This window comes from Dermochelys coriacea, chromosome 2 (genome assembly GCF_009764565.3).
Source record: "Dermochelys coriacea isolate rDerCor1 chromosome 2, rDerCor1.pri.v4, whole genome shotgun sequence".
Lineage (NCBI taxonomy): Eukaryota > Metazoa > Chordata > Testudines > Dermochelyidae > Dermochelys > Dermochelys coriacea.
The window spans coordinates 30,525,167-30,552,498 of NC_050069.1; the positions used below are offsets into that span (position 1 = coordinate 30,525,167).

Here is a 27,332-nt window from a genome sequence, read left to right on the forward strand (position 1 = left end):
GCTCATAATTAGGGCCAGTGGCTTGCAACAGAGGAGGTGGAGGTGGGAGTGTCACAGATTCCACCCTTCTCTGATCCATGGAAGAAGGAACTGGAGGTAGCATAACTGCTTTCAGAAAGATCTGTGCAGAGATCCTGCTTCCTTTGGATTGGCTGAGGTGCTGAAGAAAGAGCAATGCTTCTCTCCTGCTTGCCTTCTTGCACTGCTTCATCTACTGGATTTAACAATCAGGCAATGTGATTGTGGTTTTAAACTGTTACTCCAATGTTACTACTTTTTTTAATGGTTAAACCAAAGAAATAATGTAACTTTGGTTTGTTTGTTTTTCCTAATTTTTCCAATCAATTGTTTTCCAAATCTTTACAGTGACAAACTATTAGTTATGAGCCCTGATCTACTTACTAAGGCAAAACTACCAGACTTCAAAGAAAGTCTAAGAATACTAAGTCTGATAATTATTGGAGGACTGGATCCAGTAGTATCATTTTCTTCGGCAGCGTTGGCACTCCTTAACCATGCTTAATTTAGGCTTTGTATATTTGATAATAATCCCACTCACTTTGTTGTAAGAATATTCATCAATATGTATGTGCATGTACATACACACTAATATCTTGGAGCTGAGTAGCTGGTGGGCGAGGTGATTATGATGTGTGTGTGACTGACAGAGGTTGGGTGGAAGAGGCTTCTATGGTGGGAAGTTCCTGTCACTGTTCAGTCTCATGCTCTTTCTACAGCCATGTGGCTCCCCCCCACAATATCCTGATTATCCTTCTCCCCCACACAAATGAACATGGTTCTCCCACAGCCCACAACATATTGCCTCCACTGTTTAATTCACACAGCCCTGCTCCACCACGCTCCCATACACATCCATAGGCAGCCTTCCTTCTCAATCCTTAATCACACTTTCTTAGTTGGTATTTGGGGTAATATGTTGTGCAGGGGCATGGGGAGAGAATGGTGTGCTTGGTTATTTAGCTAGTCAATGGAGGAGCATATGGCTAAAGAGAGAAGGAGCATGAGGCTGTGCACAGAGAATGGGGGAATTGGGCCTGTATGTGTAGTGAGGTGGGATAAATGTGCTTGAGCTGGGAGACAGGTAGCGGCAAAGTATTGCAGAGAGGATCTCCCCTCTGACTCTATCAGATACTCTATCAGAGTGGATCTTCACACTGATGAACTAGAGGAGTTCATATGAACAGAGATTCACCCACATTCACTTCTCTGTACTCCCACCATAAATGCTGAGGCTCTTAGTGCTGTGAGGAGTCCATGAAATGTTATGACTTCAACACTCAACTTCTCCTCCAGCCCAAGGCTCTTGCATACTGCTGTTCCTCTCTGCACACAATCCTCTTAGTGAGAGGGACACCAAAAATAGGTGAGGCTCACATCATATATTTCTTAAATTGTTCAACTTAAATTAATTTTAATTCACAGACTCATCAACGAATTGCAAATTTTGAGAAAATCCCGTGTTTTCTCTCAGACTATATATTGTACAATTGGGATAGATACTCAGTATTCTCAATTCAAAATGAAGATTAAATTCCTGCTTTTAGTTAAAATAAATAAAAAAGAGAATGAGTGAGAAAGGGAGATAATTTCAGGTTCTAATGTACTTTCTTTGATTGTCTAATGCTTCTTCAATAAAACAGATGATGACAGCATAGTTTCTCTTAGGGTATAATTAACAAACAGAAAATACTAGCTTTTACTCTACTTTTGCTATTTCTTGAAATGCAGATTTTGAGTATCCAATAGGATTATTAACATATTTTAGCTTGCTAGTCATTTTAATCAGTGGCAATGTAAATTGTATGTTTAATTATTCACATGATACTGAGTGTTTTTTTTTTGTTAAATTAAATGTTTATTATTAGAACAAACCTTTAACAGCTACTAGTACTGACTAGACTGTGCATGTGCCATTCCTGCAAAGCAGATGAGCGTGCTCCAGCCAAGGGCTATAGGGATGAAGTGAAACTTTTCCTGCAATGGCTGCTCCAAGTTCCTCAGGGCCATGGTGGGCCTGGGCACTGGAACTGAAAGCAGGGAGTCTGTCTCTCCAGTGTTCTCAATGGCTTCCTACTGGCACCCAGGTAGTATGGAGGAGGAAGCAAGCTAAGTCCAGTGCAGAGGGGCCAAAAGCTGGACCGGGGCAGGGGAAAAGGAGTAGATTAGGACAAAGAATCTGGTGAGATGGACTGGAGGGAAAAGAAACTGGGACTAGGATTTGAGGGGGAAGTCTGGGAGTAGTGAGGGAGGTGGAGTGCAGACAAGGACTGGTTAGTCAAGGGTACCGGGGCTGGGGGAATCCAGTGAAGGAAATGGCATTGGGGCACTGGGACCCAGTTGTCTGGGGGGCACTAAAATCAGATGAGGGGCTGGGGGCAGGGGGCAGGGAAGACTGAGACTAGGCACTCGTGGAGGGAACAGGGGTGAGAGGGAGGAGAGATAGATTTGACATGGAGCTGGCATGGGGGTGGAGAATTGGGACTGACTGGGCAAAAAGATCAGGGTAGAGAACAAGGGAAGGGACTGAGGATGGCAGACTGTGAGGAAACCTTAATTCAGCCCCTTTGTACATAAACATTACATTTGTCTTTAATTACACAATCACATAATCTTTTTTTTCCCATGGGATCTTTACCTTATTCATTTCACATGATAAATCCATTTTGGTAGATGAATGAGGATTATGTAATGTAGGAGCCTGTTGTCTGTAGGACCCCTATCTCATTTGTTGTAGAAGGTGGAAGATGTGTAGTAAATGAAGCAGGTGATTTCAGGAAGACAAGAAAGGGCTTCATGGTTAGGGAGCTGAATGCTGCCCTGGAGAACTGGATTCTATCCCTGTCTCTATCACAGAATTTCTGTGTGATGCTAAGACAATCACTTAAACCAGACTTTTGGAGGTGATTATTGATTGCATGTTCCTTATTTTCTGGGTGCTCAGCTTGAAACCCTGGGCTTGATTTGCAGAATTGATGAGCACGCACATCTGCAGCTGAAGTCAATGGGAGCTGAGCTTGCATATATAAAGTGCTATATAGTGCTAAGTACTCTGAAGCAATACAATTCTAAGTGTCTCAGAGTCGGCCCCAAAAGTAATGGGTGCTTTTGAACTTAATCTCTCTGGGTCTCATCTGCCCATCTGCAAAATGGGAATAATACCACCCCTAACGTCACATGGGTTTTGAGAAGCTAAATTAATAAATGTTTGTGAAGCATTTGAGTACTATATTGATGAGTGCCATAGAAAAGCCCATGACAAAATCAGTAATTCTATCTTCAGTGCAGAGTTTGAAGAGCCTGCAGTAAAGAAAGCTTGGGGCCACACTTTGACCAATAAGGAGAAAACAAAATATTGAATAGCTGCTCATTAAATGAGCACCATTCAGTCTGTTCACTGAAAGACGCATGGGTATATGAGGAAAAAAAGAGCATGACGATGATGTAATTAAAGACTGAATCATGATGCATATGCACAAGGAGGCCAAGATAAATTTGCACAGGAAACCTTAATTCTGGCATTTTCTAACTTTTAGGTACTTGACTTCGCAATTGTAACAGTGCGCTTTTAACATAGGTTATTTGTTTGGGTGTAATGTGTGTAAATGGCCCATTGTCTTCAGTGGGAGCAGGATCAGACCAACAGTCTGTAACTGGTACCCTCTCTGTGTCCCATCCTGCTCCCATTGAAAACTGAGGATTTTACCTTAGTCTTTAATGGGAAAAACATCTAGGTCTCTTTTGAGGGCCAGCTATTTTTATAATAAGATAAATCATCAAGTCCAGACTGTCATTACTGTAAGACCAGAAATCCTGACTCAGTAACTTGTATCTACTTTTCGTAGTTTGAGGCTAGACATGCCTTGTTTCAAGCAGATGGATGTACTGCAGAAATCATCAAACATAATATGCATGCTTTGTTATGCTTATTTAACCTCAAACTAATAATAATTAACTAAGGAAAGTGTGAACAGAGAATTCAAGACTCTTGAAGACTGAAAGATTTACTCAGATATGCATTTTCTTTCCTTTTCTTAGAGAAAACTTTACTTCCTCTGTTCCCATTCTGTTTATTTTATATAATATCTCTTAGGTTTCCACAAATAATTCTCCTCCAAATAATTTTAATTACTCTTATAAAACCCAAGTAAATGTGGCTTTGTCATATTCAGTTGTCACTGCAGGGGCCTGGGCAAATACTGTATTGGTTACTGTTCTGTCTATTTCAATTCAAATCAAGGATAAACTTAATATTGGTAAAAAGAAAAGGAGTACGTGTGGCACCTTAGAGACTAACAAATTTATTAGAGCATAAGCTTTCGTGAGCTACAGCTCACTTCATCGGATGCATTTGGTGGAAAAAGCAGAGGAGAGATTTATATACACACACACAGAGAACATGAAACAATGGGTTTATCATACACACTGTAAGGAGAGTGATCACTTAAGATGAGCCATCACCAGCAGCAGGGGGGGGAAGGAGGAAAACCTTTCATGGTGACAAGCAGGTAGGCTAATTCCAGCAGTTAACAAGAATATCAGAGGAACAGTGGGGGGTGGGGTGGGAGGGAGAAATACCATGGGGAAATAGTTTTACTTTGTGTAATGACTCATCCATTCCCAGTCTCTATTCAAGCCTAAGTTAATTGTATCCAGTTTGCAAATTAATTCCAATTCAGCAGTCTCTCGTTGGAGTCTGTTTTTGAAGCTTTTTTGTTGAAGTATAGCCACTCTTAGGTCTGTGATCGAGTGACCAGAGAGATTGAAGTGTTCTCCAACTGGTTTTTGAATGTTATAATTCTTGACGTCTGATTTGTGTCCATTCATTCTCTACGTAAAAGAATGAATGGACACAAATCAGACGTCAAGAATTATAACATTCAAAAACCAGTTGGAGAACACTTCAATCTCTCTGGTCACTCGATCACAGACCTAAGAGTGGCTATACTTCAACAAAAAAGCTTCAAAAACAGACTCCAACGAGAGACTGCTGAATTGGAATTAATTTGCAAACTGGATACAATTAACTTAGGCTTGAATAGAGACTGGGAATGGATGAGTCATTACACAAAGTAAAACTATTTCCCCATGGTATTTCTCCCTCCCACCCCACCCCCCACTGTTCCTCTGATATTCTTGTTAACTGCTGGAATTAGCCTACCTGCTTGTCACCATGAAAGGTTTTCCTCCTTCCCCCCCCTGCTGCTGGTGATGGCTCATCTTAAGTGATCACTCTCCTTACAGTGTGTATGATAAACCCATTGTTTCATGTTCTCTGTGTGTGTGTGTATATAAATCTCTCCTCTGCTTTTTCCACCAAATGCATCCGATGAAGTGAGCTGTAGCTCACGAAAGCTTATGCTCTAATAAATTTGTTAGTCTCTAAGGTGCCACACGTACTCCTTTTCTTTTTGCGAATACAGACTAACACGGCTGCTACTCTGAAATATTGGTAAAGTTATCCTAAAAGAACATATCATGACATTCAAATGATGACTCTAACACACACACACACACACACACACACACACACACACACACACACACACACACACATATATATTACCTTAAGTAATTAACAAAAATACAACCATTAATTATTTTGTGGAATACTTCTAAAGCATGCCACAGACATTTATACACAATCACTGTTACTGTAGTAGTTCTAGGTTAGTATTATGTTGCATTGCTGGGAAGGGGGAAAGAATGGGAGGTCATCCTGTTTTTGTATTGTTCCATTTGCCAATAGAAGCACAGGCCAGACCAGAGGCAATTGCTGTGAGGGTGGAAAAGAAGACAAGGGAGATGAGATGTGCTGGCATAGTAGCATTTCCTGTGAGGAAGCTTGAGAATTATAAATGCCTACTGTCCTAATTTCTAGATTCCAGGCACATTTTCCACAAAATTTTGGAGTGAGGTTTTTGTTTTACATGTTCCTTTAGAGAGTGTTCTGTGTTACGCTTCCTGTATGATATATTAAGCAACCACATCCCCACAGTGCTAAATTGCTTCCCAGGTTGGTATCCTTATTAAATCATCTTTTTTTTCCAGTCAGTATCTGACTCCTGAACTAGAGGGGGCAAAATGAGTTTGAGCTTTTGAAACTCACAATCTCTTCACATTTTACAAATCTAATGTAGTCAAAGAACAAAAATGCCTACAACATGTCTTAATTTTAAGGGTGATGGACATGACTTTGCCATGGGTCTGAAGTCTTCTTTTAAGCCTAGGGTGGCCTCTGCATTTTCCAATGCCTTATGTGCACAAGACTTTGCATCTCATATCTGGGGAGTGCAAGTTGTAGGTATGGCATCCTGCTTTAGGCCCAGGATGACCTCTTCATTTTCTAACACCTTTTGGGCAACTTCAATAACAGAACTTCTGGAATCTCTTCATTTTAAACTCAATAACTTTCAAACTTCCATGGACTCCTTTGAGATCAAGTGAAATAAAACTGAGGGGATGAAACTGCAAGGAGTGTCCACTGAAATGTAAATAACAAATAGTGGAAAAAAGTGTAAGAAAAGCAGCATGGACTGAAAACTGTGTGTGTGCAGGCACTTCAGAAAAATGAGTGTTTGAAAAGTCAACAGTGGTACTGCAACATTAAGATTTTGGGACATCCCATCTAAGACAGAGGGTCAGAATCTATGATGTAATTAAAAACCTGATGCCAAAGGTCCCAAGCCATGAATCTGAGGATGATACTATTTACTGAGAATGGTTTTACAATGATGTATCCAAATGTAGCACACAAACATGAAGGGATTGTCCATATCACATTTTCCTTGTCATATGGCTGAGACAGGTTATTCTGGGCCTCATTCTGATCTTGAACATCCCAAATAAAAATCAGGAATACTCCCTTCAAGCCATAGGAGTCTGCATGAAGCACAAATCGGGCCCTGCAAACAAATGAAATAAAAAGAGAAAGGAACAAATATCTGTTTTGACTCAGACATGCACTATATAATCCAGGTCCAGACAGATGAATTAAAATTAATCAAACTGTTCTTCAGTTGACATTGCCTTCATTGCAACTAAAAAGTAATTTATGGTAGAGAGAGATATGGTTTTCAAAGTGAAGGCATCATTCAAAGAGTTGGAAGAAGGCCTTTCTAAGATTTCTTTTAAAAAAAGTTTGCTTTCCTGACTTCCAGAACATAATTTCAATCTGTCTATAATATATTGTTTCATTATTGGGCTGGCGGCTTGATTCAAAGCCCACTAAATTTTACTAAAGTCTTTCTATAGACTGCAGTGGACTTTGGATCAGACACTCTAATTATAATTAATATGATAGCAGTTCATTGTGGTATAAAGATATTCCTTTCCCCTCTCCTCCCCAGAGCTCAAATATCCAAATTAAATAACCAAACAACTAAAGATGAATCGACTAACTTCAGCTGATTGTGAGTCTAAAATGGCACAGTTACAGTTACTATGTTGTACTTTTTTGTTTGTGTAGTATTGTTTGAGTTGTTTATAATTAATATTTAAAATATATTGAAACAAGACATTGTACCCATATCCATGTAATTGTTAATCTGTTTTATAAACTCAGGACAGAAAGCTGCAAGGGGGAGGGGTAGAAAACAGTACCAGAAAGTTAAAAGACCCTCTCCCTATCAACTGAGGAGGGGTGATTACAGGTCAATCAGGTTCATCTGAGAAGGGGTTACCAGAGATCAATTAGGATCAGCAGAGAGGGAGTTACCTGAGGTCAATTAGGATCAGCTGATTCCAACTAAGGGCTCCCTGGGACCTTTTTAAACCCTCCCCTGTTGGGAGAAGAGGAGGAAGGAAGGACGGACGGACGGACGGACTGACTCAAATTGCCAGTAGCAGCAAGGACTGCATTCCCTCCCATAAAGGAGAAAAACAGGCCCAAAACACTGGCTGAGAGAAGGATGGACTACCCCATGCAGTCAAGAGGGACTGTTTTACCCCAAGCCTCTCTCACCAAGGCAAAAAAAATAAAATAAAACAGCTGAGGATGGTAAGACCAAGAAGGTACCTTGCCATACCTGACAATACGAGTTGTATTTTAACTCCTGGAATAAAAAACAAGTTAAAATACATATTGTATACCTATAAGAAAATATCTTAAATATATTTTATTACAACTCATATCTGACTTTTAAGAGAGATATTGAAGAGCTAAAACATAAGCTATTGTAATCTCCTACCAAAACATGGTTTTCAAACAATGTTGTAAATAGTAGACAACCTTTAATAGATTCCCAGGTTTAGCACTGTATCCCTGTCTGGTCACTGATTTATGACCGCATCTGTCCCCCAGATTTTCTACTTCTCCACTTTGCTTGAACAACCCCATGTTCCCACACAATTCCATTTGGGAAGGTTTCCTGAGATGAAACTTCTGCAATTTTGTGCTGTATTTCTCCAATGGCCAAGACTTCTTGTGCTGCTGTCCTTAATCTTCAGTGGGTTTCAGAGATTCAGCTTTTTTCTGTACTACTGGGTTGTTTTGTTTACATTTTACAGCGTTGTTGGTACAGGTGTCACTCCTTAATGTATAGTTACTCTTTTACCCCTCTTAAACAGAAATGATAAGACTTTTTTTCCTGTTTATGCTGTAAGAGACAATTTTTCTCACCTTTATTCCTTCAGGGCCTGATCTGATGATTTCAATAGGTTTAAATTAGGCCATTAATTTAATTAGGCTATTTAATTTAATTAAATTAATTAATAATTTGATGTGCAGGTTTCAGAGATTTGAGAGAAATTTTGTGTCAGAAATATTCATTAATGTACAGACTCCTGAGTTTTAGGACTATGTTTTTTGTTTTAAGAGCTCCTGGACCATTGAAAGACTTAAACATATGAAGATGTTCTGTGGATTTATTTCTTCCATCAGTCACTGCCCATCACTCTCTTTCAAGCTAGCAATCATTTCTAAGGCTACAGCTAGTTACATTGGTGCCCATGAAAAGCTTTCAATTCCTGTCACAGGTTAGTGATTGTACTAGTAGCAGCAAAAAGAAAAGGAGTACCGGTGGCACCTTAGAGACTAACAAATTTATTAGAGCATAAGCTTTCGTGAGCTACAGCTCACTTCATCGGATGCATTTGGTGGAAAAAACAGAGGAGAGATTTATATACACACACACAGAGAACATGAAACAATGGGTTTATCATACACACTGTAAGGAGAGTGATCACTTAAGATAAGCCATCACCAGCAGCAGGGGGGGGAAAGGAGGAAAACCTTTCATGGTGACAAGCAAGGTAGGCTAATTCCAGCAGTTAACAAGAATATCAGAGGAACAGTGGGGGGTGGGGTGGGAGGGAGAAATACCATGGGGAAATAGTTTTACTTTGTGTAATGACTCATCCATTCCCAGTCTCTATTCAAACCTAAGTTAATTGTATCCAGTTTGCAAATTAATTCCAATTCAGCAGTCTCTCCTTGGAGTCTGTTTTTGAAGCTTAAAGTAAAACTATTTCCCCATGTTTCAGAGTAGCAGCCGTGTTAGTCTGTATTCTCAAAAAGAAAAGGAGTACTTGTGGCACCTTAGAGACTAACAAATTTATTAGAGCATAAGCTTTCGTGAGCTACAGCTCACTTCATCGGATGAAGTGAGCTGTAGCTCACGAAAGCTTATGCTCTAATAAATTTGTTAGTCTCTAAGGTGCCACAAGTACTCCTTTTCTTATTTCCCCATGGTATTTCTCCCTCCCACCCCACCCCCCACTGTTCCTCTGATATTCTTGTTAACTGCTGGAATTAGCCTACCTTGCTTGTCACCATGAAAGGTTTTCTTCCTTTTCCCCCCCCCTGCTGCTGGTGATGGCTTATCTTAAGTGATCACTCTCCTTACAGTGTGTATGATAAACCCATTGTTTCATGTTCTCTGTGTGTGTGTATATAAATCTCTCCTCTGTTTTTTCCACCAAATGCATCCGATGAAGTGAGCTGTAGCTCACGAAAGCTTATGCTCTAATAAATTTGTTAGTCTCTAAGGTGCCACCGGTACTCCTTTTCTTTTTGCGAATACAGACTAACACGGCTGCTACTCTGAAACCTACTAGTAGCAGCAGTAATTGTTAGCTCTTTCTCATTCTTAAATTAGTAGTATATGGGATGTGTTTTCTCTGTACAGGTAGATATTGTGAATTAATGTTTGCACATAAAACACCCTGTTGATGCCTTGTAGCCAAAGGTACTTTAGGCTATAGTATTCCTATCTGAAAACAACTAACAATTGACAGAAGAATAAAATGGTTTCCTTGGTCCTCTCTGCAGAAGCTGTCAATTTTTGCATAGTTATTTTAATTTTAATTAAAATGAACCCTGAGGCTGAAACTCTGTCCTAACTTAAATCATATGCAACCACATTGGAACAAACTGTTCCCATTTACACCACTGTAAAGCCCAAGTAAATCTCTTGATTTCAGTGGAGTTACTCTAGATTTACAAATGTACAACTGAGAGTAAATTTTAACTTAGTCATGAAAATGTCATCACCACCAAATGCATCCGATGAAGTGAGCTGTAGCTCACGAAAGCTTATGCTCAAATAAATTTTAGTCTCTAAGGTGCCACAAGTAATCCTTTTCTTTTTATGAATACGGACTAACACGGCTGCTACTCTGAAACCTATCATAAATCAGGGAAACATCTGATTCTAATTTAGTAATGGATTGTCCCTCAAACTAATGTTTAAAGTCCAAATTTTAATTTCACATTTGTAAAACACATCTTCTTGAATCCTGATAAATCTGCTAGCATTCTTTCTTTTCAAGTTATGTGGAAACGTGTACCACACATCTGAGATAACAAATCTTGCCATTAATAATAAAGTGATGAATCAACGGGGCTTTCTTCACCTACTAATGAAAATCACCCCAGAACCTTATAGTTTTCTATAAAACAAAAGAAAACTGAAAGTGAAAAAAAAAATCTGTTCTCTGACCCAAATGCAGAACTGTACTCTTATGCTGTATTTCTAACAGAGTTCTCTGTATCTTCCTTATTAATCCTTTCTCTTTTGTTAGTCATTTCTGTTTCATTAAATTATTTAAAGTTGACATCTGATCTAAATAGTGCACAGTCAAAATGTTGTCATAGGTATAAATTGGTATGAGTCAGTGGCTTTGAAATGTTGGCTACTAAAATATTTTGAAGATTTAGATTATAGCATGTATTTTATTTTTTCAATAGTTAGTAAAAATAGATTCAGAGATATATGGGTTAAACTATTCTGGGTGCCACTTCCTCTTCTAGTTGCTGAATGAGACGGGGTCTGTCTATGGATACTTTTATGACTCCATTCACCATAGTATTTGAATATCTAAAGTGGTGGTGGGAGCTGGCCAGCCATAGTAGCATTCAGGTAATAAAATAAGTTGTTTGAGTGCCCCTACTGTACATAAAGGGGATCTTGATTGTCTGGCTGAGGAGCAGCCCCCATTAGGGAGGAAAGCTGCATGAGGCCTGGGCATGCTGCTCTCTGTCCTCCACCTGCAAAGAAGCTTTTTCCCCAGCTGACTAACATGTGAGTTCTTCTTTCTTAGGCATATTGTATATTCGTATTTGGTTCCCTTATTATATTGATTAGTCTACAGTCTGTTCCGCTGCAGTTATGAGAACAGCCTGCTACAGAAAAGTCACAGCATGATAATGAACTTCTCAGTGAAAGTTGCTGGAAGTTGACTTGGTGCACTCTCTAAGTCCTTCTGTAGGAATAGAGTCTTCTCTGGATTATACAGAGGAAATGTGGAGAGTAAATTGAGAGCTACAGAAAGTTAGGAAACAATAGTTTCTTTTTCAGGCCTTGCTACTTACTTGCTGTTTGTCCTTGGGAAAATCAGTTTATTGTTTTGTGCCTCAATTTCCCCTTCTGTAAAATGGTGATAATATTTGTCTTTGTAAAATGTTTTGAGATCTGCAGATGAAAAGTGTTATATACAGTTTATTATGTACTGAGTCAAATTATCATGCCCCCGAGCTAAAAATAAGCAGACAGTCTGCTGATCATCTTTGAAATAATTAGTTGAGTTCAAAGGGGTCTCACATTTTAAAAATCAACCTTGGCTCCAAACTGCTTATATATTTTTTGGTCATAAACTATTATGTACTATATAGTTGAGACCTCTGGCATGTTCCCGAAGCTCTCATTGGCCCGGAACAGTGAACCAGGGCCACTGGGAGTGGCAGGGGGCTGTGCCTGCGGATGGTCAATGTCCGCAAAATGTCTTGTGGCCCACAATCAGATTACCTTGAGGAGCTGCTTGTGGCCCATGGACCACAGGTTGCCCACCACTGGTCTGGACATTGTTGTGGGACTCAAAGACGTGGGCTTAATTCTACCATATACTACTTGTCTGATCTTTGGCAGGTGATTCAGGCTATGTCTACCTTGCAATTAAATACCCACGACTGGCCTGTGTCAGCTGACTCGGTCTTGCAGAGCTCACACTATGGGGCTGTGTAATTGCAGTGTAGATGTTCAGGCTCGGGTTGGAAACCAGGCTCTGTGACTCTCCTCCTTCATGTGGTCTCCAGCTTGAGCCAGAATGTCTACACCACAATTAAACAGCCCCATAGGCCAAGCCCCATGAGTCAGCTGACATGGGACAGGTGTGGGTGTATCATTGCAGGGAGACATACCCTCAGGCTTTGTGTCTTTCAGTTCCCCATCAGTAAGTTGGGGACAATAATTTTCTACCTCACAATATTTAGCTATCTTGCTAAATACTTGGAAGGTCTGTATATCTGAGGTAATGGGAGCCCGGTAGGTAGATAGAGAAATGTAGGATAGATTAGAGAGAATGGTATTGTCTGAGGCCAATGCAGCTTCAATGCTGTATCATTCCATTCCAATTCTAAAACCAGAATGACATGAGTCAATAAAAGTTGAAGGCTTCAGATATATAATTAGCATTGTCTCACTACAACCTTCTCAATAGTCTCTTCCAAAGAAGGAAGATTAGTAACTGGGTGATAGTGGGCATGATTCTCAATGTCTAGGGAATATTCCTTGAGCTAAGAGCATTTTTTTTTCTTTCAGAGAATTTGGTTATTTGCCATCAGATTCGTCTGTGTGTGTGTGTGTGTAACTATATCTGTGTAACACCAACCCACACAGGGGCATGGGCAATGGGTATCAAACCTGGGACCTCTTGAGCTAAATGCAAAAGCCTTGACTGCCAGAGCTGAAACACACATCTCTAAGCTAAGGCTGTAGCATGTCCATCAATCTCTAGCTGGCATAGCCACCACTAGAGTGGGACAGAGTGTCACTCCAAGCAAGCAGGGCTTACATACATCCAAAAAGGGGATAAAGCTGGTATAAAATGATTGAAAATATTGTGGGTCAATCATAACTGGAAGGAAAAAATGGTGTAAGTGGAAATGAAGACATTATAGACACCAATTTCTCTAAAAGGAAAAAGTGCTCTGTTGAAATAAAATAGGTTCCAAACCTGTTTGGTGGCACTTTTTTGCTGTGTGGCAACCCATACTGTCCTATTTCCCAGACCTAGTAGTGGAAGTGATCTGCCTGGCTGAGCCTAGTATCTGAAACCGTATCTCCATTAATTAATTTGGGACTGGTTTTCAAGCACAGTTTTGAAGCTGTGGGCAAATGTTAAGGAATAAAAAGCATTCAGTAGTTCATAGTTGTATTTAGAAAGAGAGATGTGATTTTGAGCCATACTGGAAAAGAAAAAGCTCTGAAAATTACCCAGTAAGACTTGATAAGGGCTGTTCCGTATTTTTTGCTTTTAAAATCCATTCTGTTCAAAGCCATCTATAGGAAATTTGTAAATAAAAAATAATGTAGTATAATGTATTAACCTCATGCCTGTTATCCATTTATTTTCTTTCTTAAAAGATACAAACTATGTCTGTTAATGATAATAGTAATAATAATAATACATAATTTCTCATCTTGGAGCCAGGACAATGCCAAGGAATCTGTAACCCCAATAAGCAGAAGTTTATGTAACTGCTAGTTCTAAAAACTTAAATGGACTCTAAAACTTGGGAAACACAGAAAACACACACATACACATTACAATCACACACACACACACACACACACACGTACACACACACACACACACGCACACATTGCAATCAGAATTAAGTTAATGATTTTGTTGATACTGCTCCCAAATCTGTGTTGGATCAACAGAAGCTACAGGAGTTAAAAGTAGTTAGAATGTATTTTAATCAGTCATTCAGCAGATATGTCAAGTGCAGTCTGACAGTAGAGTGGCCATTTTGCACCATTACTCTTCAGAGAAGAGCTGCTCCTAAAAGTTGGATTTGGGATGGTCAATGTGAGATTCGAAGTCAATACTTAAGTAAAGGTGTTAGCTCAAGTTTGAGGCAGCTTGAATTTTTTAAACAACTGTCTGGATCGTGGATGCCCTTGGTTCAGGACAATATGAGTTTGAAATACAGTACCCGACTTATGGAAAGACTTAAATAAAGTGCATAGGGTTTGAAAATACACATTGGGCTTAGACAAGTTAAGAATAAACTAGTTTGGGAAATGTCTTTTTGTCTGAGATGCTCTGGGTTCTAGATTGCTCGGAGTTTGAGAAGCTTGGAGTTTGAATACAATAGGGTTGTGTCCTGAAATTGTATTCCATAAAGTTAAACAAAGCCACAAACCACTCCCCTTCCCCGCCAAAGAAAAACAACCCAAAACACTTTGGCACATATTCAGTGATGTTATTCCTGATTTATACCAGTATAAAAAAGGATAATTGGGCCCTTTAATTATAGTACAGTTGCCATGCTTTCAAAAAACTCAATTTATAAATCACTGTTTACTGCACGTAATCTTGATATTTTTACAAATTAACTCTATCAGTGGTTACATTATTACACCTACATTGCTATGTTTAAAAATAGCTTTATTGTATATAAATGTAGCTGTCAACTCCTGGAAGTAACAGTCAAGTAACAAATTGTCATGGCTTCCGAATTGCCAGGAACCTTTGAACCCCGTGAGTATGTTGTTTCCTTTCTGAGATAGAAATGATTGACATAGACACAAAATATCAACTTTATTTACAAGAATGTACACCAGTACATGATTATTAGAGGACTCCATGACAATGTATTTTATACCATGCTTCATGGATTAATAGATTCATATATTTCAAAGCCAGAAAAGATCATTGTGATTATCTGTTTTGACCTCCTGTATACAACAGTTTTAAAATAGACATAAGGAAGTACTTCTTCAAATAATGCAGTCAGCCTGTGGAACTTGTTGTCTGGGGATATTGTGAAGGCCAAAAGTATAACCGAGGAAAAAAAGAATTAGATAAGTTCATGGACCATAGGTCCCTCAATGGCTATTAGCCAAGATGATCAAGGATGCAGCCTCATGCTCTGGGTGTCCCTAAACTTCTGACTGCTCTGAAGCATCTAGCACCAGCCACTGTCAGAAGACAAATACTGAGCTAGATAGACCATTGGTCTGACCCAAAATGGCCAGTCTTATGTTCTTAGAACATGGGCCAGAGAACTTACCCAAAATTTCTTTTGAATTAAAAAAATAAAATCCAATCTTAATTTTAAAATTGCCAGGAATGGAGAATCCACCATGACTCTTGGTAACTTGTTCCAGTAATTAATTATCCTCATGGTTAAACTTTTAATGCTTTATTTCCAGACTGAATTTGTCTAGCTTCAACTTCCAATCTTTGCATCTTGTTATACCTTTGTCTGCTAGACTGAAGAACCCTTATGAAATATTTGTTCCCCATGTACTTACAGATTGTGATCAAGTGACTCCTTAACCTTCTCTTTGTTAAGCTAAATAGATTGAGCTCTATGAGTCTATCACGATAAAGCATGTTTTCTAAACCTTTAATTACTCTTGTGGCTCTTCTCTGAACCTTCTCCAGTTTATCAACATCTTTCTTGTATTGTGGACACCAGAACTGGACACAGTATTCCAGGAGGTGGTCACACCAGTGGCAAATTCAGAGGCAGAATAACCCTCTCTATTGCTACTCAAGATTCCCCTGTTTATGTATCCAAGGATCTCATTAGCCATTTTGGTCACAGTGTTGCACTGGGAGCTCCCATTCAGCTGATTATTCAACACAACTAGCAAATATTTTCCAAGAGTCACAGCTTCCTGGTATAGAGCCCCCCCCCATCTTGAAAGTATGTCCTACATTCTTTGTTCCTAGCTGTATGTATTTACATACTACTAAAACACACAGCGTTCACTTGTGCCCAAGCACTCAAGATTGTTCTGTATCTATGACCTGGCCTCTTCATTATTTAACACTCCCCAGTTTTTATGCCCCTTGTAGACTTTATCAGTGATAATTTATGTTCTCTTCCAGGTTATTGATTAAAAAAATAAAGATTGTAGGGCCATGAACCAATCCCCGAGGGACCTCAATAGAAACACACTCACTTGATGATGATTACCCATTGAGAAATACATTTTGAGACCTCTCAGTCAGTCCATTTTTAATCAATTTAATGTTTGTTATGTTAATTTTATATCATTCTTGTGGGTTTTTTTAAACAAAATGTCATTACAGAAGTCTTATATTAACACTATTACCTCTATTAACTAAATTGTAATCTCATCAAAAATGTGAGTCAAGTTAGTGTGACAGGATCTAACTTCCATAAACCTACACTGATTGTCACTGACCTTTATTAATGGAGTCCTGTATCAGCTGCTCCATTTTCTTGCCTGAGACCAGTGTCAGACTGCCAAGCCTATAATTAACTCAGTAATTCCAGCTGTAGCTCACGAAAGCTTATGCTCTAATAAATTTGTTAGTCTCTAAGGTGCCACAAGTAATCCTTTTCTTTTTGCGAATACAGACTAACGCGGCTGCTACTCTGAAACTTGTCAGTAATTCCTGTCAGTTTCAGGGTAGTTGCACCTGTATTCCCCCCTCCGTAGTCTCTTGAGGACACCCACTTAAGGCTTCTCCCGAGCTCTCACCTCTCTTGGGCAAAGACCCATTCCTCTCTCCCTCCTGACCAGGATTTTAAGGATGCACAGCTTCCTGCCATACATGGTGATCTTTCCAACAAGCCAGTCTAGCTAAATGCTAGCTCCTGTGCTTTGCTCTCTGTGAGCGCTATGAAGAGTGTATTGCCAGCCATTACAGGTTATGAGAGTGCTTTTTTTCTAAGCAAGCATCTTTATTCTCAAGATAAAAGCATTATAGAGAAAACAGGTTAAAAAAAACAATTAAAGTTCCTATACTCAAGCTAAAAGCTTACCAGAGATCACCCATCATTGTTATGGGGCTCTAGGAGGCCAATGTCTTTTCAACCCTTCTGCATTTAATGAGGTCCTTGGACCTATGGGATGGATTGTCTGTTTGCTGGATCAGAAAGAAGGTCCTGAGTCAGTTTAAACCCAGCTTTTTTTATATATCAAGCAACCTTTCTTTGTATGTTGCTTTTTGGAAAAAAAAATAGTTTGAGCCAATTTATGCAACCATCCCCAATAATTGCTAACTCTGTGGAAGTAACCTATGAGATTCACCTTAGCTGTCCCCCACTGGTTTTAGTTCTCGATGGAGCTGTGGCAACCCTTTCAAAGAGTTGCACACAATCCCTGGCCCACAGTGTTAAATAAATCATTCATACACTTAACATTATATGGTCCCCAAAAATATTGCATAAAGTTGCAACATCTGTGACAATACCATTTACCCTTTTTAGCTTTCTTCCACTCTCTTGGTATTTCCCCAGTGTTACAAGACTTACTGAAAATCAACATTAATGGTGTAGTAAGCTAATCGGCCAGCTCCTTTAAAACTTTGGAATGCTAATTATTTGTTGATGTGCTGATTTAAAAATGGCTAACTTTAGTAGCTCCTGTTTAACAACCTTGTAAGTTACTTCTGAAATGTAAAGAATATTGTCATCATTATGAGAAGAGTAAATCGTGTTTTTTCCCCAAATTCAGAACAGCAATATTTATTTTTTTCCTTTTCTGCTTTGTTTTTCCTTTTCTGCTTTGTTGTTGATATTATTAATTATTATTATTATTGATGATGTTACCATTTCCATCTAGGAACTGGATCAGAACTTTTCTTAGGATTATTTTTGTTCTTAATATATAGGGGGGGGCGGGACCTCCTACTTATTTTCCTTAATTCTTCTGGTAATAGATTTTTTTTCATGTATCCCTTTGCTTCCTTTATTAGTTTTCTACAATTCCTAGCTTCTAAATTATATTAATTTCTAAGTGGAGCATAGAACGTTAGCAGACAATATTGTGTTCAAACCCAGTCCAGCTAGCTTCAAACACTTAGATTTCCTTGGTTGTTGCCATTGAGCAGGGCTATCACTCATTCCCCGGTCTAAATCTCACACAAGTCCACCATTGGGCTAGAGTTATTGACCTGAAAATGATCAATCTCTTTAAATATTTAAACTGGTGTAATGCCATTGAGTGACTTCTGTGATGTTATTCCTGATCTACATTGGTATCTCCTGGCTGGGGTGACCGTGGTGTAAAAGTTGCCCAACCCCTCTGAATCCCCACCGCAGACACATGCACATACCAAACACACACATGAATACACCCCACACAAGTGAACGAACACACACACACACACACACACAGTGTGTGCATGCATATGTAATCCACACTCCATCTGGGTGTGGTGCTCTGTCCCATCTAGTGGTACCGAGACCTCTTAGAGAGAGAGAGAGAGAGAGAGAAATGAGTCTGCTCTATAGCCTTAGCTAAGGGGCACGTGGCTTTTAGCTCATGCAGTAGAGGCTCATGCACTAAGCTCCAAAGGTCCCAGGTTCAATGACACCTGCTGACAACTGGGGTCTGTTCGTGTTACACACAAACATTCACTCTATTAATACTTCCATTGAGCTATGTGGATTTGTGATAGCTATGAAACTGAACATTGGATCAGAGTTCTTTTCCCATATGAAATATAGCTTGCAGCAATATATGTATGTTTCATAATTTCATCACAAAGTTCAATAGCTGTGATCAGTAGGGGTCCTTTTTTTGCACCACAAATTAATTACTGCCAAGATAAGAATATAATGCAGACTGTCCTTACACACAATTTTTAACTGAGCACGTCACAAGGAGCTTTACAGTCTATCAACAAGCTTATGATAAGCTGTGTTAGCCAGCTCCATTCACTTTACAGAAATACTTTTTTCAAGACTGCATTGCAGATGTGATAGCAAGGTTATAAGGGATTTTATCTTTGCTAGAATTTGTGCTTACTTTACAAATTTTCATAGGAAAAGATGATTGAGAGAATTGAACAGCTAATAGAAAGTGATTCTTCAATACAGCCACAAGGTACTTAAGACAGTTGATGAAGGAAGGAAGAAAGGAAATAAAAAAGGCATAAAAATGAGACAAACGAGAGAATAAGGAGTAGAAAGCAAGACAAAAATCCAATAAAAAGACACCTCACAAAGACGATAAATGCATATCAGAAAAAAATACAAACCGCATTAATAATGAGTGAGTGTCAGACGCAGAAAACTAGACTAGGAGTTATACAAAGCAGCTGTTGGGAAAGTTGTGAGACTAGTGGTATCCGAATAACCCCCATTCTCAAGTGATGCATAGATTGCATGAGGCTGCATAGTATAGAGCTTTTGCCCACTCCTGTCTCCTGCATGTGCAGGGTTAGATTGGTTTTGTTTTCTGTTTTTCGGTTGGTTTTTTTGGTGTTTATTTTGTTTGTTCTTTTTTTTTTTTTTTTTGCATCTGGCCCTATGTAAAGCATGTTTCTGTGTTCTAGAATACTTATCCTGGGTATTTTATTTTATTAGGAATCTGACCACTTCCTTTTCCCCTTCAAAGCAAACACATGAGAGAAATGACTAGTTACAAACCATCTCTTACTATGCTGAAAATTATATTTATTGAATTTTAATAGCTGAATGATGAAAGTTGGTATCGATACATCTACAGACAAAGAAACTAAGAGTGTTAGAAATACAATAAGAGAACTATTAATTTCACCGGGTAGAACAAACACAAGATCCTTTAAAATTAACAGCAATATATTTTAAAAAGAAAAACTCATGAAGATAATATATTCTTTTAGCTAGGTTTTAACCCTCAGTTATTCTTACAGGAGAAAATGGAATCTGGGAGGAAGTAAAAATAATACATATTACAAATGGAAGTTTTAATACAAAAGATTTGTATATACCAGTAGAGATTGCATTCCATCTGAGTGTATTTTAAGAATACATTACTTCATATATAGAACAACATATAAGATAAACTTTTCAAATCAGTGTTGCAAATAATGCTGGCTAAAAAAATGAGAGGAAAAACATTAGCATGCTCTTTTTTATTTTATTTTTTTACTTTTAATAGAAATATTCTTATCAGTTCTCTTCACAGTTTGTTTCTGTGTACAGTGGTATGATCTTAAAAGAGCCCACTGGTTTGAGAGAGGTTCCCTATGCTTTTAAATGGAGAAAATTGGTAGAACTGGTGGTATGTCCCAAACCTAATACATATTTTTAATACAGATACAAATAAGAAACTCAAAAGCATCAGAAGCATGGCAGATCTGTGTAGGTAAAACCAGTGCAGTACCCATACACTATCTTCCCCACAAATCTATCAATCATTTACTGTTATGTAGCTGTATCCTTGAAAAGCTATTACTTATGAATAGGGAATAAAACTTCCAAAGTATTGTGTGACAAGCTATCTTAATTATCCAACTCTTCTAGTATTTATAGGTTTTCAGACTGGTTACAGAAATAATAATAATAATTAATAAAAAAATTACTTAAATGGACCAGTTCTTCTTGACATAAGACTTAAGAGTCTTTGCTTGTTAAAGTACAGAAATTGCATTCCAACATATGTAGCAATGCAAAAAAAGTAGATTATATCAATATTATATAGTAAATTATTTTTTCTTCAAAATTTAAACTACAAAATATTAATTTATAACAGTCTTGGATTCTGTATCTGATTCTTGAAGTGAAACCAGTTCAGTGTCCTCTCCTTTTTTCTGGGTTGCTCTTCTAAAGACTTAAAAATAAGCAGAACTCTAACTGGGATATGAAACTATAGATCTGACCCAGTTTTATTTACAGTGTCTCTTAGATGAAAGTTTTTCCATCTTTTTTTATGTAAAAGAGGTGTGCAGTTTGGATAAATCCACAGTTTGATGGTGTGGAAAAAGAATTCATTTGAAATTTGCTTTAAAAAACATATTATAGAATGAGAAGGGTGTGTAAATTACCAGTAGAGATGCAGTTGAGATTTCCTCCTTCCCCTTGCCCCACATTTTAAGAAGTCTCTTTAATAAAAGCCCTGGAGTAGAATTCTCCACATTAGACAAATGTAAGAACTCATTTAGCTATTCCCATAAAGCACAGGAAAATCAGATGTATCTGTCCTTTCAAGAACAACAATGAGTCTTAAAAACCTGATATGTGATTTTTTTTCTTATCTCATCTATGTGAGAGAATAAACTCTTTCATTTTAAAATGGAAGTGAGACTGTCTGTTTAATGTGAAACTGTATATTCAAAATTAGTAGCTAACTGTGCAGTTTGTCAGATAAACTTACATAGATCTCTGCAGATTGTCAAACCTCCTATATGAGTTCATATATGAGATCTGACTTATCCAGAAATCCAAATTCAATAGCAGTCACATTACTTATAGGCAGAGAAGGTGCCATCTTTAGTGACCAACTCTTTGATTTAAGAGAGAGAAAAAGTTCCTTGTCCAGCAAATTCTTATTTCTTTATCAATGGTGTGAATTCACATAGTCGAAGGAGGAGCCAAAAGTAAGTCAAACACACCAGTATACAGTAAGGATAACAGATATGACAGTTGGCAGCTAACTCCCTGAAGGTGCAAGATGAGCTATCAAATAAGTTTAACTGGTTTAGGGGTAACTTGTGCCTGACATACAGTGGCATGTGCTGGGGATGTGTGGCACTGCACCACCACTTTGGGGCCTCTGGGTGGGATTGTGTTAGCCTTTTGCCATGATCCAGTGATGGGATGTACTGGCTGGGAAGAGAATTGGGTGCGCACAGTTCAGCAATACTGAGACAGTCTCTACCTTGATCTCCGGAGATCCTCCATAATTGAAAAGTTAGAGTTAGGAGGTAAAAAGGAATGAGTATCAGAAAGAATAAAATAATAGTAATAATAATAATAAAATCCCAGAGGAGAGAAACTTCATCCATTTTCTCTAGAAACCTCTAAAGAAGGTCAGTGATACCAGTGGTGACAAATGTCTTGGGGTGGGAAGGGCATGCATGCATGTTTTATCAACATGTCACATGAAGGAGGTTTATAATTTGAGATGATACTTTTTTTTCCTCTCACCTTAAAGGTGCAAGTGCATACCCACTTATGGGGAAAAAAACAATATATAAACAATAATATATGCCAGTACTATCACCTTACATTTTATAATACCAGCGTTCTCCCACCAGGTCTCAAACTGTTTGTAAGAATCACTTCAGGCACCATTAGGATGGAATGCAGCAATTGTTCAATAGTGCACAGTCATACTCTTCAATTGTTAAAGGCAGGATATGAGAACATTACTATTATATATACAGATATATCGTAGGTGGCATGTATTTTAGATGTAAAATTGAATATTTTGGCCATAGGATATAATATATAATGTTTAGGGGAAGATATAAAACAATCTTTGTGCACATTTGCTCTAGTAGTTACTGTGATTATATGCGCAATCAGAGTAATCGTGTGTGGAAATGGTGAGTTAGACATGTTACATGAGCTCAGTTCTGCTTGTTGGTACTTTGATTGCAAGTTCTATCTGAGTAAGTGCATTCATATTTTTAATAGGCCAGTGCATCAACAGTTACAAAAGCGCGACAGAATGTGGCTGCATAATGTGTGCATTAAAAGTGACTTCAAGGTTTGTTACAAAATATTAAACAATGGATACATTTAAGAAAAACAGTATTCATAACATCTGGAGATGTAGTGGTGCACAAATGAATTATGCAACTTGCTCTTCTTGAGCACAGCTTTCTCATTCTCCAAAATGTCCCTATGTTTAGTAACTCAGATTGTAAAGTCTGCTAGGAAATATATGGCTGCATTGTCAGTATTGAAATGCTACACAGAAAAAAATATATATAATACGTGACATTCAGTAATTAAACCAAATGGCAAATAAAATGAATAATTGTATCAAAGAAGCATTTTAACTGGCTGATTTTTAGTTAATTTCCCAAAACCACAAAGAACATGGAAGCTTGTTGGGAATGGAAGAATGACTTAACAGATATGAAAAACATACAGTATAATTAATGTGAATTAAAAGCTGACTTTTTTTTGTCCTTGTTAGGCTCTGTAGCCACTGCCTGCCGTGATCCTGGTGTTCCTATGAACGGAACTCGAAATGGAGATGGAAGAGAACCTGGAAACACTGTTATTTTTCAGTGTGACCCTGGATATGAGCTGCAAGGAGATGAGAGGATAACCTGCATTCAGGTAGAAAATCGGTACTTCTGGCAGCCCAGCCCACCAGTCTGTATAGGTATGCAAAAAACAAGAGAAAATGGAAATGCTTTTCTAATTGTGAAACCAAACCACAGTTAGTCAAACAGTACTATAACCCTGCTTTTATGTAAAGATATTTTAGTGGTCCACCTTCAAAAACTTATGGAACTAGCTCTAAGGAGTACTGTGCATCTGACAAATCACTTTGTAAAAGATCTGGTGGGAAATTATCCTGTTCTTCTTTCTTCAGCGTGGTGGCTCTCAAACACCCTTTTCTCATACTCTTCTTCACAGGTCATATAATCTACCATTAGATGGCCTGTGACAGAGGAAGCATGAGGGAAGATGTCAAAGACACCAATAGTTTCTACTTGAAACAAACTTAAAACAGTTGGGAAGTTACAGGGGACTGGGATGAAAGCTAATATGCCAATCTTTAAAACGGGTAAATGGGATGACCTGGGTAACTATAGGCCGGTTAGCCTGATGTTGATCTGTGGCAAAATCATGGAAAGAGTGACCTGGGACACACTCAGTAAAGAAGTAAAAGATGGTAGTGCAATTAATGCTGATCAGTGTGGTTATGGAAAATATGCCAAACAAACTTGATGTTGTTCATTGATGAGAACAGAAGTTTGATTAAGGACATCATCTGCTTATACTTCTGTAAGGCATTTCACTCAACCACACATGTCATTCTGATTTTTTTTTAAGAGCACTATACAAAATCAGTGTAGCCAATATTAAATGAATTAAAAACTGATTGACTGATATATCAGCAAAAAAGTAATTACACTAGAGCAATGGTTCCCAAACTTGTTCTGCCACTTGTGCAGGGAAAGCCCCTGGTGGGCCAGGCCGGTTTGTTTACCTGCTGCATCCGCAGGTTCAGCCAATCGCAGCTCCCAGTGGCCACGGTTCGCTGCTCCAAGCCAATGGGAGCTGCTGGAAATGGCGCAGGCCGAGGGACATACTGGCTGCCGCTTCCAGCATAAAACATACACATTCCTAAGAAAGGCTGGGCACAGGACACTTATGCAAACACATTTCAGAAGGATGGTACCAGAACACCCTGATACCAAGTATGGTAAAAACACCCCCCTCACAAAATATAACAGGAACACGCCGACCTCTCTTAAAGATAAGGTCAGGATGACAGTATAATGGATAGAGATGTTTTGATCAAACCAACATGTAAAAGGTAATGGGGTGGTAACAACCCATGTCAGGGGAAAATAACTAACTATGTTAGAGTAGCAAAATATAACTTGTTTGTATCGGTGTATACAAAAGTCTTAGAGGTAGTGTCTTTGGCCAGCCTAGGGGAGATGGAAAGTCCCACCATTCACTGAGCTGCGTCCATTGTCAGGGCATACATGTGCTAGTGTAACTAGACATTGATCCGGGGAGCTAAGCCTGTGCTTTGTCAACAATAAACCTGGCCGGGTGCCTTCATAGCTTAACTGATCTTGTGGTCATTGGGCAGTTCATTCAAAGTCTGCTGTGCCAGCTACCTCCTCAAAGCTGGGAAAGCATACAGAGGGAACACAAGCAGCCAAACATCTGACAACAAAGAGATTTGCTATTTCTGGAGCTATCAAATATATTATAATGCTGAAAAGTAAAATGTCACCTTTAGGTTTCAGACTTCACAACCTATTCAAACGAATGACCTATGGGTCATCTCTCAAATATTTCAGGCCTTCTGCAGATTCAAGAAGGCAGCACTGCATAATTTTACATGTAGTTCAGATTTTCAAGGCTTTATTTTCAAAAAATAAAGCTAGAATTATTTTTTTAAGTGGAAGGTTTGATTAGGAAGCACAGTTCTCCAGGATGGGCTGTGCAAAGGGTGGATTCCATTGCAAACTTCCACAGAATTGTGCAATAGAAACCCTGCCTATACCATAATAACATCATGAATACAATATCTACAAAAAAAAACAACACCAAATGAAAATACCCTGTAACAGACCCTTTACAGCTTTTATTTTTAATCCTGTTAGTGATCTGTGGCCTAGAGAACAATTTACAGGGAGGATTAACTAGTTTTATTTACATGTATTTAAAAGCAAGTGACATCTTCAGTCTTTTTAGGGTTGTAATTATAAAATGGTTCATGCTGTTGGAATTGTCCAGTCCATTTTTAAAACAAAGAAAATTAACGAAGGGAAAAGCAAACTGATCTTAAAAATCAGATCTTCATGAAACTAGATAGTTTTGTCTTTTATAGTAGAATTGGCATTAATAAGAAAAGAAAATGTTGCAATGTTCTTATCAATATTTGATTAATTTGTTCAAATTATTCTAGGATGGCCAAACTTCAAACAGCTCTGTTCTTTGTGAAGATCTGTCAGCAATGATTATCCCAGATTAAAAACAAAAATACCCCTATTGAAACTGCATTTGATTGTTCTTGTCAGCATGTAATACATTAAAAAAATCAAATAAAAGGAAAGCCTGAAGGCACTGAGATAGCACATCCTGTACTTCCACACAGATTTAATGGGTTCTAGGCTGACCTTTTGGAGATGGTGGACATTAAAAACATCTTAGACAGAACTATAAATTACTTGGTAGGGTATTAGTTGCACTGTTCACGTCTTTCCTCCACCACCAGATCTATATAGTGATATTAACAATGGCTATTGAGGCTTTACTGGCATAGCCTACTAGTAGTTTCCATTAAGGCATTGTAGAGAAGTGAATGTAAATATCATTAATCTTAGATTATTCAGCACTAAATTGTACCAGTGTGGAGATGGTGTGCTTGAGTGATATTATATTGAATTTTGAGATGTGGCTTCAAATGATAGATATGGCTTAGTTCTGGGTGCAGGGTGTGTCCTTTCAGGTCAATTATGGGATAAAGATTGTTCTAAACAGAAAGGTCACATAATTCTGAGCAGCGTTTTCCACATGTCAGGTGGATGCTTGATTTTGAAATACCTGAGATTTAACTTCCTGCATGAATAAGGAGGGGAACAAAGAGAAAAAATCTTCAAATGATTTTAGAGCCTATTGCAAGGTGAGGCAATTACTGCTCCTGCAGTGTGTTTTATCTAGAAGATGATTTATAAAGCTGAAGATTAAAAATGATTATTACACCAAGTATATATGTCTTCATCTTGGGCTCTGGAGAGCCTGCCACACTGAGAAATAACTAGTCCTCTTGGCAAGAGGTAGACGAAAAGGATTGTCTCTATGGAGTGCCTACCCACTAAAACGGATACAGTCGTTGCTGAAGAATATAAATGAAAAAGATATGAATGTTGACTGAGAAAGAGACTACAAACAGGAAAATAATAAACCAAGGGACCAGCTAAATGAAAATAATGCAATAGTGTATATGGCTATGAGAAAGTCACTTATGACTGGATGTCAGATTGAAACCCTAGATTTAAAATATATACCAGCAATGGTGGCTGCTTCTTCAACGCTTACCCACAAGAGTCCAACATCGAAACAGACTTGATAAACCCATGTAATGGGGGGGGGTCTGCCTCTGAGCCGTCTCCACCCTTCGGTTAGTGGAATTTTATCCTAGATGTTACAAGCCACCCGGAGAACGGAGTTCACTGGAACGTCTACTGGCATTCTCACGACATGTCCAAAAAGCGTAAGGCACCATCTGTGGACAATGGCCCCAGTAGCCTGTAGACCAGAGTGACCATAAGATGAAGTCTTTCCACTTTAGGCCCAATTTAATACAGTGGCATTTTGTGTGGAAAGCATACAGCTTTGCCCAGTCTGAGTGGTGTAATGTCCATGTTTCACAGTATTACAATAGTACTGGGAGGATACAGCTCAAATA

The 27,332-nt window shown here is 38.5% G+C and overlaps 1 protein-coding gene across 3 annotated transcripts in view; it reads left to right on the top strand.

The window, feature by feature from the left end:
- The window catches only part of CSMD3 (CUB and Sushi multiple domains 3), a 1,226,382-nt gene that overhangs the window by 822,706 nt on the left and 376,344 nt on the right, over window positions 1-27,332 (top strand). For all 3 annotated transcript variants that reach the window (XM_038390468.2, XM_038390469.2, XM_038390471.2), the window contains one exon: window positions 23,364-23,555. In XM_038390468.2, the coding sequence (XP_038246396.1) occupies window positions 23,364-23,555 (192 nt within the window). The remainder of the gene's footprint in view (window positions 1-23,363; window positions 23,556-27,332) is intronic.